Source organism: Lingula anatina, chromosome 4 (assembly GCF_051362555.1).
Source record: "Lingula anatina isolate TDL-2025a chromosome 4, LinAna3.0, whole genome shotgun sequence".
Taxonomy (NCBI): domain Eukaryota; kingdom Metazoa; phylum Brachiopoda; class Lingulata; order Lingulida; family Lingulidae; genus Lingula; species Lingula anatina.
The window spans coordinates 26,502,073-26,520,858 of record NC_141770.1 but is presented as its reverse complement, the minus strand read 5'-3'; the positions used below and the strand labels follow the sequence as shown (position 1 = coordinate 26,520,858).

Genomic DNA, 18,786 nt, shown 5'->3' with positions numbered 1-18,786 from the left:
TTTGGGTGAATGTTGTTATTATTCTGTGCATAAAGTTTCCAGTAACATGTTAATTACCAAAAAAAAAAATTTTTTTGTCCCAACTTGGAAAAAATGTTTTTTTTGTTTTTGTTTTTGTTTTTTTTTTTTTTTTTTACAAATTAAATGATTTATTAAAAGATTGACAGAATCCTGAAAGTTTGAATATGAAGTTTTAATTTTATGAATGTTTTAGTAATGAAAATAGGAGAAAGAGGTTTATTTGAAGAAGAATTACTTTCTGTTATTTTGAGGTTTTGTCAAGTATTATTAAAATTAAAAATGTGAGGTATATGTTTTTTTTTTTTTTTACCAAGTTCCTTTTATTCCCACATATTAACATTGATGCCACTCATATATATTTGAACAACGCTGGAATCTTCAGTCATTGTGACTCAAGAAGGGGTAATTGGTAATTCAACCAATGCTTCACACCTTAATCTTGTGTAGGTATAAATGTTTGTTGGCTTTATTTATTTATTTATTTTATTTTTATCCATCCAGATTTAACCACCTCTTCACCCTGCTAATAGGCAAATGCTGAAATGATGATTAGTGCATAATTCTGCCAAAAGATGGCACTGAGTGTAACACTATATGGGAGCACAAATTTCTGTTCATCATGAAAAGATTAAATATTACATGCAATTATGTAAGACGGCTTCTAGGATTTCATGTTTATTCTACAGTCATCTCATTAGTGATTGTTCAACTCTTTATTATATTATTCCCATTCTTTGAGATTTTGAAAATGGTTCTAGAACACTTTGATACTTAATTCATGAAAGAAAACAGAGAATCCAAACACCTGTCTCAAAAGCTATTCTAAAAATACACCATTCGCAAATTATGTGAAAAGGTCAATTTTAAAAATTGATAATCTTTTCTTTATGATAAACCAGCGTGACAGTAATCTCCTGGGAGATTACCCAGATAACAGAGTTGTATTATGCATGCCTTATGTTCAGGTCTCGGAACTGGGAGAGATGGATCAATAGCTATTACAGTATTCGATAAGCCATTGATAAAATCTGAGAAGCCTTTCAATATGTTATTTGGTCTGTTAACCAGGTGCTGTTGTGGTAATATATGACTGAGAAATTGAGGTTGTTGTCAAAATGGTTGTTGGTTTCATCAAAATAAAGTTATTGTTCTGATAACAGGGACTTGGCACATTGGGAACTGCAGCTGTTTTTTTTTTTTTTTTTTTTTTTTTTTTTTTTTTTTTTTTTTTATGCATAGTTTGGACTGTTCAATGAAAATTATATCAATTTGATTTTTTTAAAATATTTTTTTGGTATGAAACTATTTTTAAGTTTTACACTTGAATGTTTTTTTTTCTATTTCTTTTTTTTTTTTAATAGTTCCTCCCACTGTGCGTTCAACTCTTCTCTTGAAAAACAAAACAATTTATTATTTTACGTGCATGAGAGATCACCGTGGCAAACCGAGGCAAAACTTAAGTATTTGGTGACTTATGGCAAATGAAAGCAAAAACATCAACCGAAAACACCAGAAAAGATACAGTTTTTTAAATTGTTGCAAACATATTAATCAGACTGAAAAACAAGTACAGGGGACCTTGTCGCACTAAATGAACCGCATTTCCTCTTTCTTTCCAATAACGCATTTTTCCACGTTGCTGTTAAGATAAAAAAGTGCACACATTTTATTTTACTTTTATAACAATGAATCACATCCCAAAGCAGAATTAATAGCTATAAGGGCAAATGTCAACCACTCCGTATTGTGAATGAACCAATCCTTTACGTATTCAGAAAAGGTCACCAACTTACCGGAAGTAAGCGCAAGCCAATCAGAATCCTTCACGAGCTCACGTGACTTAATGTTGTCTCTTCCATCTTTCAAAGGATCGACTGAGTGAGAGTTTTGCTGGACGAAAGTTTTTTCAACTTTTTACCACTTTTCGACGAGTTTTCGAGCTGCATTCCTGTCAAAATGGATATAACAACGTTCGAGGATTATACTTAAGAGTTCTACTCACATACATAAGTCTTTATTAGTAATTGTTGCGCCTTGGAAGCAAGGAGACGAAAGATAAGAGAACAACACTCAACAGCTGACCAAGTGAACCACGTTGGATTTCACCGGATTTTATACTTTCCTGCACCTCGATAACTTCGATTTTAAAGCATGGATAATATAGAAAAAGACTGCAGCGCCCTAGGGGGACTGTTCCAGACGATAATAAATGATATGAAGGTAAGACGAGAGTATCAGTAGCACGGCAATTAAAAAAAAAAAGATCGGTGATAAGAAGTGAAGAAAGTGTCAGACACGGCAATACTAACGCTGTTTCAGCGCTCATAGTATTCATAGATTGTGTGAGATCTTATCAATTGTTTCCCACACGATAACGTTACGAGATATGCTGTCTTCATGCAGGATCGACTTAGAGTTAACGCTGGTGTTGATAAGGAGCTCGTAATAATTACTTACAAGGAGTCTGTTTTGTTAACCGTGAAATCTTAACGGCCCAATACTTCCTGATATATGTACCTGATCACTGCCTTTGTTAAGATTTTTCTCTAACATTCACATAAGAGCTGCCTGTATAGCAGTTAATTCAATGTTTTGATTATTTAAAAAGATAAATTGACCTGCATTTTATCCAGAATTATTACAAGAAAATGGTAACAGCATTCTTAACGATATGGAATGGGTTTTCTGTCCATGAAATTCTATACTTTGTTTGTGCTGTCTAATTTGTGCTGGGTTTCCGTACAGATCTTATCATGCAGTGTCTGTGTGTGGGGGTTTGCTGGCATGTCTGTTTAACTCAGAAGAGAACATATGTCATAGTCTAAGAACATCACTAGACTGATAATTGAATAATAGTCTAAACATGCTGTGCTGTCAATATTATATTAACACAATTGTGAGATGTGGACACAAAGAAATAAAGCCAAGTTGAACTTAAAATAAGAAGAGAATATTCGTACACAGTCTTGTCTTGACCATCTTCATTTTAGTCTCTAAAACCTTACTTCTTGTATGCCTCCTAACATTCTTAAATCAATAGAACAACATAATTTTGAACTGATATTTTGTTCCATCAGAGCAGTATTTAGCTCAAAACACAATAGAACGATCTGAATATGATCATGAAATGGGAGTGACTCCACACCTGTTGTAGAACAGTGTAGAATGATGTGTTCTGGAATTGTGTGTACATGATAGGCATGATTTATAGTTAACTTGAAGTACAGGAACAAGAGGTGAAGGTTGTCAGATGTACCACCGACCATTAACTGCTGGGCCATCAGCAGAATTTGATTGCTGTTGTAAAATAACAGGAAATTGCCTGAAACGATTTCGACAGCTCAGTCGTGGCTGATCAGCTGAGGGAATTCCTGAAGAGTGGGATTACTTTGTTTCCAGTAATATGTCCTAATTTTATTATAGGCAGAGCTGAGTGCTTGCTGTTGTTGGTTGTCTAGCTTCCGTCATTTACATGCTCATATATGACAACTGATCCTGGAAAACCATCAGCAAGACTTGTAACAGTTTTTCCTCATGAAACTAGAACTATGTAGCCTGAGAAATGTGTTATATTTTGTGGGAAGTACAATTCTCTCAATTCATATCCCATGAGAAATGGGGAAAGCAAATATATAATCTCTGTGAGTACAATCTGGTAATGTTTTTGCCCATGGAAAAGTGAACAGCATTTACATTTCTATCTTATTATTATCTGGCAATACACTTGATTTGCTGGGGGAAATTCCCCTTGGATTGTTCTGTGTAATGCTACATTTATGTAATGGAATTGCCCAAGATGAGTGATGGGTTATTTGCTCTTTTGTAAAAGAGAAAAAAAAAACAACACATCTGTTCAGAAGTTATCTTTAAAAATCACTTCTTCAGTCAGTAAGGGTGCATTCCCAGAGATTTAGATCGATCCAGAGATTAAGATTTAGATCAACCTAACTCCCTGGGGATTCACTCTAAATTGCAGTCAGCCGAGCACGCACCATAGTTAATTACCCCCTTACAGCTTTAAGTAGGCAGGACAGATGCTTAAGCCGGCTAAGCTGACAGTAATCTAGCGAGACTCCCCACAGGGATAGATTGATCTAAAATCTATGGGAATGGGGTCTAAGATATCAGTATTACTTCTTAGGATTATGTTGCCTTTGTTGGACTAAAATATATATATATCATCTCCTCTGATTTTGTAAATATTTTCTGTGGATTGAAGTGGCTCCCTCTTCTCCATAGACTATGATAACAATATATCATTATAAAAAGAAAGCAAAACCTTTTCCCACTAATGTGAACTTGGGTTTAAAATTGGATGTAGTTTTCCAAATTGAAAACAAAGTTCACTTTACTGTCAATTCATTGTTTTTCTCCTCAAGGCTGATGTCATGCATTTGTCCTTTAAATGACCATGACTCTTAATAAGTCACCAGAGTCACTTCTTGTAACATGGTGGTTTTTTTATTAAACCCATAGGTAGTCTCCAAAGTTAAGATCCAATTTTGGAAAGTTCAATTTCCTAATTCAGATGAACAGTTGCTTTCCACCGTGCATGGGAGTTTTGCAGTGTCCACGGGGTTTGACAAGCTTTGCACGTGTCAGCCCTACCAACTTGGAGAGTTAATTTGACGCCAGGGGTTGTAAAACGGTGTTAGGTAACCCGTTTTGTACTAGTATAACAGCAGTAAATGAGCTCTTTAATTGCCACAGAGAGAGAACAGAGAAAGACCTACAGTGTTGTATGCAAGTTGTGTTTACACTGTGCGCTAACCTCTTTGGTATATTTGTTTACTTTGGGCAAATTGTTTAGATGATTTTGATTCACCTTCAAGGGTTTTCTGCTTCATGAGAAAAAGTTTCTGCTGTCCATTAAGGTGTATTGTATATGTGTCAGTGCCATATTGTACACCTGTTCCTCTGAGAAGCTGAAGAAATCTTCATAGGAGTAACTACCAATTTAGAATTCTGGATCAAGACCCATGTGTAATCATATAGTAACAGGCAAATGGCATACCTGATACATGCTTTGTATGTAATTTTCAGTGAGTAATAAGCCAAGATGCGGCATATTTCACATATAACGCGATGAGAGGCCTTTAAATGCAGTTTACTGCCGTATGAGAAATCATAGCTGCTGAACACCTGGTAATTTCCTGGTGATATTTTCTTAGCAATATCCAGTCTGCCTGGAAATTTGATTGGTTTCTTTGTTTGTTCAAGAGCCTCTAGTTGCCATTTTATGCCCGGCTTGGGGAGATTGGCCTTATGGCAGAGGCGCTAAAACAAACAAAAACTCCTGGAATGGAAAAACAGTGCATGCAGGGCTCGAGTTTGATTTCATCGTTGTTGTTCTACAGTGTTTCTTTTTTCTAGCACTCTTATCTCCGTGGAGTTATTTTCTTAGAATCTTCAATCTGAATTAGTGTCTTTTCTGTCAATCTGGTGGAATTATAAGGAGATAATGACATTTCAGTGCTGAAATAAATCTGTTTTTGTTTATTCTGTCATGATGCCATCATTTTGACAACATCTCGTGATTAATGTGAAATATTTGGCAAGATTTTCACAGCAAAGCAAAATGCCACAGCTTATTCTAATCCAAGATAACCCTAGGAGTGTAGTGTGAATCTTTCCCAAATCTACAACTTTTTTTTTTAAGATCAAACATGTTTGTGTAGTCCTTAAAGTGTTGATTCTGTCCTTGATGTAGTATATATCAGAAAGAAAAGTTGAAACTGAACTTAGTGTATGATTTAATTACAAATAAGTCAGAGGTAAGCGGTAGTCTCTTTGTATTTCTTGCACCAATTTGCCTCTATTTGCCCATTGTACTAGTAATTCCTTATGAGATCTGAACATTTCACGGGGATATACCTGGTGAAAATGTTTACTCTAAACTAAGTTCCTAAACTAAATTCAGATACATTTTCTAGGAAACAAAATTGATTGCTATGAATCTGCATATTTTTGAAGATGTCTATTTGAGTGATTGTGATAAACGTTTTTTTCTTATTCACTTGACACATCATAATACTGTCTTTATTAAAATTCAAGATTGGATCTCAATGATGGAGCAATTTAATGAACGTGGATTTACTATTGATTGATGACAGTCTTTGTCTTTCTATTTCAGAACAGTAACCCAGTTTGGGAAGACTTTGCTGCTAAGGCCATCAAACTCAACACAGTGCTAAGGTAACTCACACCTAAGTTTGTTTGCATAGACTTTTGTGTAATTGAAATTGAAAACAGATTTCAAAATAATTAGTTTCACATTGTAGATGCTTGTATTCAAAGCTTGCATAAGAATTCGAAACCTTGTATTGTTTTCTTTACACAACTCTGTTTTGTATGTTTTTTTGTAGCAAATGTTTGTTTTTGTTTTAGTTTCAGATCTTATTACTGTGGTATTTGATCAGTTAACACTTGAAGTACAACATAAATTAGGTGAAAAAGAAAAAAATTATGCATTTGACTAAAACTTTTTCTCTTATATATATTTTCATTTTTCAAAAGATGAGAAAGTAGTTTTGTGATGCAGTAGTAAAGTGAATGTAAGATATATTTTATTTCCACTATTAGATGATGGGGGGGGGGGGGGGGGGGGGTTGGAGGCTATGAAGCAGGGCAACACACATCCTAGTTCCTGAAAATGTCCATGTTCAGATTATGCTCAGTCCTAAACATATCCTTATTTTCTCATAAGGAAAGATATGATCACATTCAAATTTATCCTTGTTTTCTTTTGAAATTCTAATTGGTTGCGGGAATTTTCATCAAAAACCAAAACCAGGAAGATACTTTAGCGTCTCATCATTGTTAACATTGCCAGGTAGATCTCTGAAAGCCTGGGTGTTCTCTCCCTTGGGAGGGATGATGTCTCCCTGGGGAGGGATAATTTCATAGGAGTGAATAAGACCAGATTGTACAAGGTCACGGGTGTAATCTTACCACATTGTTTAATTGATGGCAGAAATAGCACAGTAGGTAATCTACAATGAAGACTACACCTTAATGCATAATTCATGCCACAGTTTATTGGGATATACAGCTTCCTCAAGGCCCTCTGTGAAGCGTATAGCATATGGTGTGCTTGGAAAATATGGATTATCAATATTGAGTTGTGTTTATACATGGTTTGGGGTATGGGGGTTAGTGATAGTGCCCTGTTAAGGCGTTTAATTGTGTTAATGAAAGATGGTAGTTATTGAGCACGTATGGGGCTAATGAGCTGTCTAATGCAGATGACAACAGAGTCAGCCCTTTTATTTTTTTTACTTTCTTTTTTTTTTTTTTTTTTTTTTTTTTCAACTTACATTCAGGGTTTCTTCTAATGGGCCTGTAGCATTATTAAATATTTTCAGATTTTGTAATTAAAATGAGTGTCATTGAAGGAAAACAACTGTATTTGTTTAATTACACTCACTTGATTTTACAAAAAAAGAAAAAGAAAGATCTTCATGGTTATAAGAACTTGTAATGAAATAAAAACAAACTTGGACATTTTGAGATATTTCAATCTTGCAATTGCGTAATAAAATCTGTAGCCATGTTTAAGTTCGAAGCAGTTAGTTGCTGTATAAAATCTACAGTGACTTATCTCCCAGAGACTTGAAATATTATTTACTGAGTTAGGTAATTATTAGATTGGCTGAAACGGAAGTCATGCCAAAATTCTTCAGGTCTCACGACTTAAATTGAGTTATGAATATTTATGTTGGTAATTTTCATCTCCGTGATTAGAACTTAATCAGGAAACAACATTATTTCTTATCAGGTATCTACTAGTTGATGGTTTGAGCGACCTTGTTTTGCTGAGGTGGAAACGAACCAAGCTCTAGTCATTTTCTTCATTGGGTTATCAGATCCTTTAACTGAGTGTAATTTGAATGCATACTTTGTTCTGGGATATAAACGTCAATAAATGCATTAAGTTTTTTAAAAGATTTTTGAAAATTATTATGTTTTTCTCTTCAGAACTACAATTCTCGCAGCAGGAGCTTTTTTAGAAGCTTTCCAAAAAGTCGCTGACATTGCGACAAACTCTAGAGGTAAGTGATAAAAATAGCAACACACTCATTTCTTTTCTTCTTATATCTGACATATGAAGTGCTGCTGTTGTACTCCTTCAGAAGCCCCAGAAATACTGTGGGGTCTTGCAAGGAGTGGATGGTTGCATTCACATGAGGGCTAACTTAGAATGGAACCAGACTTAATGACATCACTAGACAGCTACTTGCTGCACTCTCATTTGGAGAAATTTTCTCTTTATTGTTTAACTCAAAATTTTGAACCAATTATCACTAATAGAAACAAAAAAAATTACCTTTTATTGTAGCCAAACTTGAAGAGGTGAATATATCATTCGACAAAAAATTATTGTGCTAAAAGTTTCTGATAATTTTTGGAGTACAGTTGAATGATGTTATTTATAAATTTCATAAGAAAATTTGAAATCTTTTTCTGGACTAAAAAGTCTAAAAGCAGAAGGCTTTTTAATCCATATAAATTGAAGAACTATACATCACTTTACTATGGGGAGTCCAGAACATATTACTAGTACTTCAAAGAGGACAAATAAGAGTCATATTGTTAATCTGGCTGTCCATTAAAGTCAATTAGTATTTCTCCAGTGTAAGTTAGTACATCCTAATGTGTCCATGGTCCCTACTCTGTATCAGGATGATGCATGTTTTAATTCATTTCCCCTCTCCCAACTACTGGAAACTGTTATCTGATTATGAGTCACGGGATGCTGCTTTGTTTTTTAAAAAAATCATGAGACAAATCTCAAGGGGAAATTTCTCATCTGATAGATTTTGGGGTATTTTTTTCTTCCATTAGAAAATTGTCTATGATTCACACTTTATTCTTCATTATGTTATCTCATATTTATTTGCTAGGTGTGTAATACATACTGTTCACATACATTGTTCTTTTGTGTTGTATTAAGGGAGAAGATTATATTCCAGGATTTCTTAATGTCTCTGTACAAGTTGATGGTTGTGGAGGTAGCAGGTGATTTCTCAGTTTCTCATTTGTTTTAAGAAAAGCATACCTGGGTCCTTGTGGAGAAGAAAGTGCTTGGCGTGTGCCACACGTGTCGGCGGCTGCTGATCAGGGAGACTTTATTGAAGTGTCCTAGCTTTCTTTTACTTGGTTTTAATGTGAAGACTAGTTTTCAGATTACTTTGACTCAAGGTTTATCAGTAAGAGGTCCCTAAGATTAGAAATAGGGTGTCTGTTTCACAAAAGGGAAGACATGGTTCATGTGTCAGACAAATTGTCTTTCTTAAGTTGACTAAAACAAATTTCTCCTAGATGGAAGTTGACAAAAATTTATGAAGTTAAAAGTTGGGACCAACTCTCAGTTTGGCTTCTGTTGTGGAACTTGACCCAGACTTTACCTGTACATCTACTAGTACTGGCTTAGGCTTCCAAGGAGAAAGTATTAAAAATAAATACAAACCATAATAGACCCTGACTCATTAGGTATTCTTCTCACACTGAAGCGAAGCCATGAAGGGAATATTAAACATGGTCTATGCAGAGAGTTTCCGTGCTCTTGTGAGAGGCTTCACTTGGGAGTCGTGCGTCACCCATTTTACTTTCAGATCAATACTGATTGTGAAGGGGATGAAAAAATGTAGATTTATTTTCAAAATTTCACCACCTCTGTCCATTTGCACTTTTATCCCATTCTGGTGGAGTTGCTGGTAGTAATGAATTGTACGCAAATCCACCACAGAACCAGTGGTAAACTACTTTTATGGGTATATCTCCATTGTTCACTGTTATCCATCTACCGTTTACAGTGTAGTAAGGGCTTCATTTCTGATTGATATTAATAACATGGGATGCAGTATGTTTACTAGAAATGGAGCCTTCAATAACAAAAATCTTGACAGTCGTTGACGGTCTCTGAGTGACGACTACCTGAGATCGATAAAGTCATGATTGCAGTGCAGATATGAATAATGACTCTCAAAAGCCTCATAATGACAGTTCAAATATTGCACACACATTGGGTGTGATATTATAAGAATACAACTTCCCTGGGTGTTATGACAGGCCCTTCAATGATTCCAGTCACTAATCAATAGGACGCTTGATGGTCAAGTGCAGACACTGGTAGAGCTGACGATGGCGGTGTAGATTGGTCGACATATTAATATTGATCACAGGCCAGAATTGATTCGCGATATTTACATCTGTTATAATTACTAAGTTTTGTATGTGATGTTTACCTGGGAATGACTGTGTGTGTTGTACTGTAATTTAGCTTTTATTATGAATGATATAGTACCCCTCATGCTGGGAGCCGTGAATTATTGATGGATGTTTTAGGTTTGGAGATTAAGTAATGCCTGGGAGTAAGTGTGACAGGTACATGAAGGAAGGCATTGATCAGGAGGATGGTTTGATGTTGATTTTCAGGGCAAAAGGAGAGTAAAATACAACCTTTTTTTTTTTTTAAGTTTTTTTTTTTACGTAATTTTCATGTTTTAAACCGGAGTTACGAATGCTTTTTGAAAAGAAATACAATAATTTGAAAAGAGTAATCTTGTCAATCTCCTTCCCTCACTCCTTCTCTCAAAAAGAATGAGACAGAGAATCAGCACAATTTTTAAAGAGGCACACATCGTTAAAAATACTGATATGATATCGCGAGTACTTGTTTGTAAATAAACACCATTCATGTTTGACTATGTCCATGTTTTTATCACTGGTAACATGAAACTGAAAATAAAGTCTGATCTGTCTGAGGAGTGCACCCAGTGATATATATATATATATATATATACCCAATACAACAGACTTGGTGAGTAGGGTCAGTGAGCCGATACTTCCACACCCTGACACAGACCAACACCCAGCCTGGAAAACACAGGGCACATTATGACCACTTGGGCAGACTTCTTCACTGTGACAGAGACGAGGAGAAGTAGGGGCCTGGTTTATACTAGAAACTAGACCTGACCTATAGGTGGTCTTAACGTTAACACTGAAAGTTGTGGTCTTTTTAGTTTAAGATGAGTCCACTTCTAGAGAGTAACCAGTGTCCAAAGCCATTTCCATCTTTCAATGAACCAGGAATGATGTTTCCTTTTATTTGGCTACTACTATATTCAACTTGGATCAAGGTAGTAGACTACAATTTCAGTCTTAAAGTTCAGACCAACTTTCAGTCCTAAGTTTTCTTGTTAGCCAGACCCCAGGCTGTTCATTATAAAAACCTCTTCTATTCATTGAGTATAGAAGTGATACCCCATGGCTCTCAAGCATTGGTCTCTCATCTTAAACGTCTTTCTTTTATGAAACCTTGGACATGCCGCAGGGCACAAGAATGGGCTGCCTTGTTGTAAGCAGTTGAAAGAATTTTTAAAAAAGGTCTTTGTTCCCCCAAAAGTAATCTATTCCTAAAAGGCTAAAAAAGTGGACTAATCCTAGAGAAAAGAAAAAATCTCTGGTTTCATTTTCACAAATGTTATCTCATGATCAGAAAAAGTTAACATTTCAACTCAAATGTCCTCTGGGTCATGGTCAGTTGTGTTCCAGTGTCTGGTGTTGTTGAGGGGTGGTGTCCTCTGGGTCATGGTCATTTGTGTCCCAGTGTCTGGTGTTGTTGAGGGGTGGTGTCCTCTGGGTCATGGTCATTTGTGTCCCAGTGTCTGGTGTTATTGAGGGGTGGTGTCCTCTGGGTCATGGTCATTTGTGTCCCAGTGTCTGGTGTTGTTGAGGGGTGGTGTCCTCTGGGTCATGGTCATTTGTGTCCCAGTGTCTGGTGTTGTTGAGGGGTGGTGTCCTCTGGGTCATGGTCATTTGTGTCCCAGTGTCTGGTGTTGTTGAGGGGTGGTGTCCTCTGGGTCATGGTCAGTTGTGTCCCAGTGTCTGGTGTTGCTGAGGAGTGTTGTCAGCCATGGGTACCAGACCTAGTTCAAAGTCTTTTAGAGTTGTATGTAGTATAGGATATTTGCTGACATTCAAATTGTATACAAAGAGGAGTATTGTGTTGAATTCGATTTCTTGAGGCAACAAACACAGAGGGATTCACATTAGATGTTGTTTATAGCAAAAAAAGAAAAATAAAAAATGGCTGCCATTAGGGCAAATGAGGCTGGGATTAAAACAAAAATTGGTGCCATGCTTCTTGTGACTAATATGTAAGATGTCTTGAAAGGGAAGTACTGTACATGAACAATGAAAGAGCTCATTTAAAAAGAAAAAAGTACTAGTAACTAAGAAATGTGACCACAGGAAAAGTGAACGAAACAGTGTAAACCACTTAATTCAGTCTGTGTAGAATACTTCTCTGGTATCATTGGTTGTATGGTTAAAAACAACAGGAAATGTTTTTCATAACGACAAGAAACTCGGCACTGCCACTGACACTTGATGACTTCATCGATATAAAAAAAATTGCACAGCCCAGGGAAATAAACTAAAGAGGGAAATATATGTACGGTCACGACAAACTGATAAAATGCCTCTGCAATTTTTACTTTGTAAACAAGGTCCATTATCATCCCTGTGTTTTTTAGAAAAAGAACAGAAGATAAAGTGTAAAATGAAATTACTCCCGTCAAGCCACTGGCCTGCCTAAAACGTGTCATTAACTGGCGGTAAATGGGAAATTACCCAGTAGACAGGTGTTAAATTGTTCTTTGTGAGATTGAAAGGGAGATTGGAAAGTTCAGTTTTTGTATGAAGTCTTGTACTAGTCAAATATGACATGTGACTTATGCCACCTTTCTTTGCATTTGATTCCAAAGAAAAAAGGGGAAAATATGTGATTTGTTAAGAAAATACAGGTGGAGCTGATTAAACTTAGTGCACTTGTCAAAGAATATTATTTTATTGACTGACAGGTTATGAGAAAAGAAATTGCAAACAACTGTAATGCCACCCCCTCCACGTTTACTGGTTCAATATTGTAATATTTCTGCCATTTGTTCAGTTCTCACACTAAAATAAGTTCAGATTTACTGTTGTCTTCACAATGAAGACAGTGGAAGGGGAGTGGGGCCAAATAACCTTCTAATCAGTATATTAAAAGATATGTCACTAGAGATATTTAATAAAATCCCTCAGACACAAGTGTCCTCTGTCCCGCTCGCTGCCACCACCTAGTGATCTGTCAGTGTGTCCCACTGGCTGCCACCGGTCTTCTATACTGACTGTGTATCTCCTTTCCTAAATACCTGTCATTCTAAAAGATGTTTTGTCTGACTGTTTGCATTCAAAAAGAAACCTCAAATTGCATTTACCTTCACCGGAAGTAGTTGGGGCAAGACTAAAGAGGGCCAATCCAAATACAGAGCAGTGATTTCGGTGCCCTGCATACCAAACTGCACAGGTAACTTTTCATTGAGCAAACAATTCTGGCGACCTTCTTTTGTTGTTGGGTTTCAAAAGGAGTGAAAGATTACCCATCTTCAGGGGTCATATTTGGTACAAATGGCCACTAAGGCACAACTCAACTCCCTTTATCTTCCTCCTGGCTTTTCCGACCCTGAGTGAAACATTTTCACCTAACTGTGTTACAACCTGTGTGGAAGAGTGCACATTGCGTCATGTTAATGCAGTGGCATTCTGCGTCACATTATGATGATGTATTACTCCAGTAATGACCATTCACAATAGGGTACTGGGGACAGGGCTATTGTCATTGCAGCAAAAGATGAGAGGCGGCTATCTTTAAAGGATTGATGGACAATCAGTGTCCTACACCTCATGATGTTGCATATCTGAATGCAAATAGATCTTTATTACACACATGAAGGATGATGGAATTGTTAGATTGCTAATGAGAGAAAGAAAGAGAGAGAGGGAGAGAAAGAGAGAGATAGAAATGTCACGTTTCCCTCTGGCCCTTTTGTATTGACTAATAACCATCTTATTATCCCTTTTTGATAACACTTTGTCATGCATAGGACCCAGGATATGCCAGAAAACCAGCATTATTTGTCCAAACAAGCAATTAAGTTTGACCACAATTTCATGTTCGTCTTTTTATCTGACTGTTTAGACAGTATAGGCTTCCTTGTTAAAATTGTCATAGTGAGACTCTTTCTTATTTAGAACAGTGTCACACATAATTTATGAATATACTCAGCTGTGACATAAGACTTTGGAGTTCCAGTCCATATTGAAAAAAAGAAGGGCAAAAAGAGATTGCTTGTGATACAACAATGAACGGAGCCATCTAAAACCACTAATGGTCAGATTGACGGGGAGATTACAAAGACTGGGAAGTGAGTGCGTGCTGTAATGTGAATCATATCTTGTGGTTTTCTCCCCCCTCCAACTTATTGCATGCTATGGTAGAAAGACATGGCGTATTGTGTATATATGTGGCCAAATTATACTGTAGTAATACAGACTTTTTGCACCTGTGACACTACTTGTCAAAAAAAGTAGTCTGTCATATAAATGATCTTCCACTTTGTAATAACTGACTTCTTCCATCAGCCTCTCTGATTGAACTATTTACAAATAGTAGTTTCTTATGTTGAGGCTTGTAGCTTTAGGATCCTGCTGGGCAATTTTGAAAGGCGTCATTAGTCGATATATTTTATCAGCGCAATTTCACATCCCATTTCCTCATTCATTTGTATAGTATTCTCGCCATTCCAAGATAAAGTGCAACCCTTGCAAAGATCTTAATAGCCGTCCAAGATTTATCATAGATTGAGTAATTGTGATTGTGATTTAGATCGGCAAATTAGGAGTTGCCATGGAGGGAGAAATTCTGTAGCAGATCTGGAGATTTTGCTTAAAAGATAATCCATTAGAGACATTACAGAGAAATGTAACATAGACCTATGAATACACGTATGTGCATGCTCTGTGCATGTGTACTGCTTATAAAATGTATGCATGCTGTAAAATGATTGAAGGAAAAGGAAGGTGTGGTAAAGTCTATATAATAGGGTTTGTGGTATTAAGTACAGCACCTCTATATTATTAATTGCTGAAGATCACTAAGCCATGAGGTGATTAACTAATGTGTTCCCATTGTAATGACTGGTCATTATTCACCATGTACACCTGTTATATAGGCCTAATGCTAGTCTTTAACCTGGGTGTACTCTCTTATTATTGTGTCCACTCATTTACCTAATGGCCTCTTGTTGGGGAGCACAAATGGGCTTGTGTTTTGATAATGTTTGATGTATTAAAACATGAGTCGTTAGCAGTTTTCAAGGTGGTACTCTTGTTGTGTGTAATTATTACAAATGTCCTCTTGTTAGAACTACCCTGGGATAATAACATCAAGTCAGATAGGTGGGGTATTTTAGCCAGATTGAAGTAAAAACTTGAATTTTATCAGTGAATTTTACATAAAACAGGTAAAAGTTTTAGATCTTTTTGGCATATGTTTAAAGGAATCCCTTTAAAATTTACTGCTCAAAAGGAATTCCTGCTTTGTCATTCTGTCCTCCAATCAGTGGTATCAGGATTTAACAAGTTATGTCATGGTCATCCTTGGTCGTTATGTCCAGTCATTAAGCACTACACATTATCAGTGGTCAGTAGTAGCCAAAATGTTGACCAGAGAGATTACGACCTATCCTCTTCACCTGATATATTTCAATGTTTGTCATTTTACGCTGGACAAAGAAGGTCACATACTAGTACGGAATATCAGTGGATGAATTTAATATGTCAAACTAATTAACTATTGGGTTGTAATATGGCCGTTGTAACAGGTGCCTGTCTTAGAAGGTGGTTTTGATAGTGGTCAGTTGATTGGTCATTCTGGTCACTTTTATGTGGACGTGATCTATTTCACAGACAGGTGTGCCTACAGGTGTCTGTCTCTTGACCAGACAGGGCTAGTTAAATTATGTCCTCTCTTCTGTTATTTGTTTGGTCATCAGTATATTAAAGATTGAGTAAGATATTAAAGCTTCCCTGAGTTGGGGGTTTAAATGAAAACGCTTCAGTTGGAATTATCAATATCTGGGTTTGCTCTTGGGTGAAATTTCACTTCTCGTATCGTTGGATTATTTTGGCCAAATTGAAAATTTGTACTGTGGTGGCATTGGTAATATTAAGTAATGTTTCACAATTCCCCTGGATGAACTAGAGTGTATATGTGTGCCATTGACCAGTTTTTACCAGTTTTAGCCCTGAGATAATGAATTGATGTGCACATTTCCATTATTTGCTATTCTAGTCTTTGAATACAGCAACCAATATTGAAATATCGGAGACTCCTACACATAATATGACAGACAGACAGGCAGGCAGGCATAGGCTAAGATTTGTCTTGTACCCCCCCCCCCCCCCCCCCCAATACCACCGCTCTCCCCCTCACCCACAACAAAGAAATATAATTTTGTCTTTGGCAGTTCTTCAGCCCATGACGAGCAAATTGAAGTCCTTATCAGCTAACAAGTGAATATTTGTTCACATCGGCCATCAGTTGACCACTGTGATGATGTGGTATGACAGAGGTCAACAAGGTAGAAAATGGATGACCAGGTGTACTGACCCATGCTGGACAGCAGTGGTAAGGCCCACAATGGAGGCACACTGGTCACTGGGGTCAGTTTTTTTTCTTTTTTTTTTTCTGTCTCTTAAACACAAAAACATCTCGTGACGTGACGGATTAGCATATATGGCATAAACATTTCCTGTTATCTATTACTCTAGAGAGGACTACTAGTAAATTCAACAACTTCAGCATCTACTCAAACTTTAAACAAACACTACCATTACAACAACAGTAAAAAAAATTAACATCTGAAATACTTGATTAACTAATCACACATCACAGGTACATGAAACTATTTCTGCCCGGCTGTTGTAGCGCTCCAGGGATCTTTAGCTATTAAAATGACATTATCTGAGGTAGTGTCACAGTGCTTCAAGGCAGAAGACCCAGGCAGCCAGGGTGAACATGACTTGAATCCAACACGGAGGCGTAATATGCAGTCGTTAAATTACGCCTAGATGATGTTCACACTGTTCGTAGGCTGTTATTTTTGATAGTCGGTAATAACCTACAAACAGGATGGTGTTAAGCTCGCAAACTATATGGGATTTAGTTAAATCTTTTCTGGGATTATAAGCTGAGTTTTGTGGTGGACTGTGCGTGTTAGAATTTCTCTTTCTTCCACTTTCAAGAATGAAAAAACTGAAAAGAAAATTAACACATACAACCTGTTATGCTCAAGAATTGTACGTGAGCTGTACTTTCATATTTTTTATCATGCCATGTGGATAATGTATTTCTCTATTGATGTAATTTCTGTGTATCTGAGTCATTTGATACCGAAAATGTCTATTTATCACATCTTAAATAGCACTTCAAGGAAATTTATACGGGTTATATTGATAGTACAGTTGTATGGAGATAACATTAAACTGTAGGACGGTATTCAAGCATGGGTATATGTGTTGTTATGCCTGACCCAGTTTCACTTTGGGGACATTTTGTTAAAAAAAAAAAGCAGAATGCAGCATATGGAGTCTTCAAGGCTGGCTGCAATTTCATTTATCATGCGTAGGGATCAGAAAGGTGAAGCGGGTTTTAGTGTCCCACCCTCACTGATTATCTAGCATGTGTGACAGCGTGGTCAGATGGTGCAGTCACATATGTCTTAACACAGGTTTTTTTTTTTTTTTTTTTTTTTTTTTTGCTTACAGTAATTATGAATGTGTCCCTGTTGCATTGTTTGAAATAACAAAAACCAGACAGAGAGAAGGGGGTTGGATGCTCATAGAAATTGTTCATCTTTCAGTCATAATTTGTCATCTTCATTTGGATTTATTGTATGTCTTTCTGAAAATGTTTCTATCAATAAAATTTGTTGTAAAACATGATGGATTTTATTTTTTGAAAAAATATTTTCTGGTTCGAAATGATCTGGAAAAGATGCCATAGAGATCTTAAAGCTTATGCCATCTCATGGAAAATTCAATTTTTTTTTTTCCATTCAAAAGTAGTACCAGATTTCAGCTCTTCTCTCAGTTTCACCAGGAGCTCTAAAATGTCATCTCCTAGTTGTAAATACAGAACACCATTCTCCACTCTTATCAATCAATATGTTTCCAGCTTCTATCATTTTTAAAAAAACAACATCACCCGCTTGGGGTTCCCACTGTGTAGACTTAGCAATACGACCTCCGTCAATAATTCATAAGAGAGAGAGCAGTTATTTACCTTTGACGAAGAAAGGCTTTGTTAGATGTTTGTAACTACTGTGTTTCAGTACATGGTGCCTGTCTGTAGAAGGCAAGAGCCCTGTATGCTGTGATTTGGGCCCCACCCTGGCACTGTTGGGCCCTGAGAATGGATTGCTAGAGTTTCAGTGCCCAGATCCAGGGCTCTGGTGCCCCGATATGGCGTGCAAGATAGTCGTAGGAGGAGCAATCAATATCTTTGCCAGTAAACTAAGGAATAAAGCCAATATTACCCCAGATAGGCAATAGGCTTTGTAGTTTATAACGCTATAGCCTTTTCATATCATGTACCAGTAAGTTGAGCGAGAAAAAAGAAGGGATAAAAAAATCAATGCGGTGACTGTTTTTCCTGGGGCATACACAGAATTTTTCTGGTGATACGTTATTGATTCTTTTGTTTCTCCATCAAGTTGGTTAATCTAGGTTTAATTAGCACAGGGAACAGTGCCAGGTAGTGGGGGGGCGGAGGTTCGCCTGGTCTTAGTTGAAGACGTCAATGGCGTACGTCAGCAGAGCGATTGTAGTAGAATATTGATGGCTTCATTGATGGCTGGGGCTTGTAGCAGAAGT

The 18,786-nt window shown here is 36.7% G+C and overlaps 1 protein-coding gene across 8 annotated transcripts in view; it reads left to right on the top strand.

The window, feature by feature from the left end:
• Positions 1-1,880: 1,880 nt before the first annotated feature.
• LOC106152420 (protein MTSS 2) overlaps positions 1,881-18,786 on the top strand; it is a 58,736-nt gene continuing 41,830 nt past the window's right edge. For 2 of the 8 annotated variants that reach the window (XM_087011246.1, XM_087011247.1), the window contains exons 1-3: positions 1,881-2,241; positions 6,155-6,216; positions 7,999-8,072. In XM_087011246.1, the coding sequence (XP_086867372.1) occupies positions 2,173-2,241; positions 6,155-6,216; positions 7,999-8,072 (205 nt within the window). In that variant the 5' untranslated portion in view covers positions 1,881-2,172. Of the gene's footprint in view, positions 2,242-6,154; positions 6,217-7,998; positions 8,073-14,224; positions 14,277-16,509; positions 16,541-18,786 lie in introns of those variants that run through there. The other 6 variants (XM_087011244.1, XM_087011243.1, XM_087011245.1 and 3 more) reach the window with 5 other exon arrangements.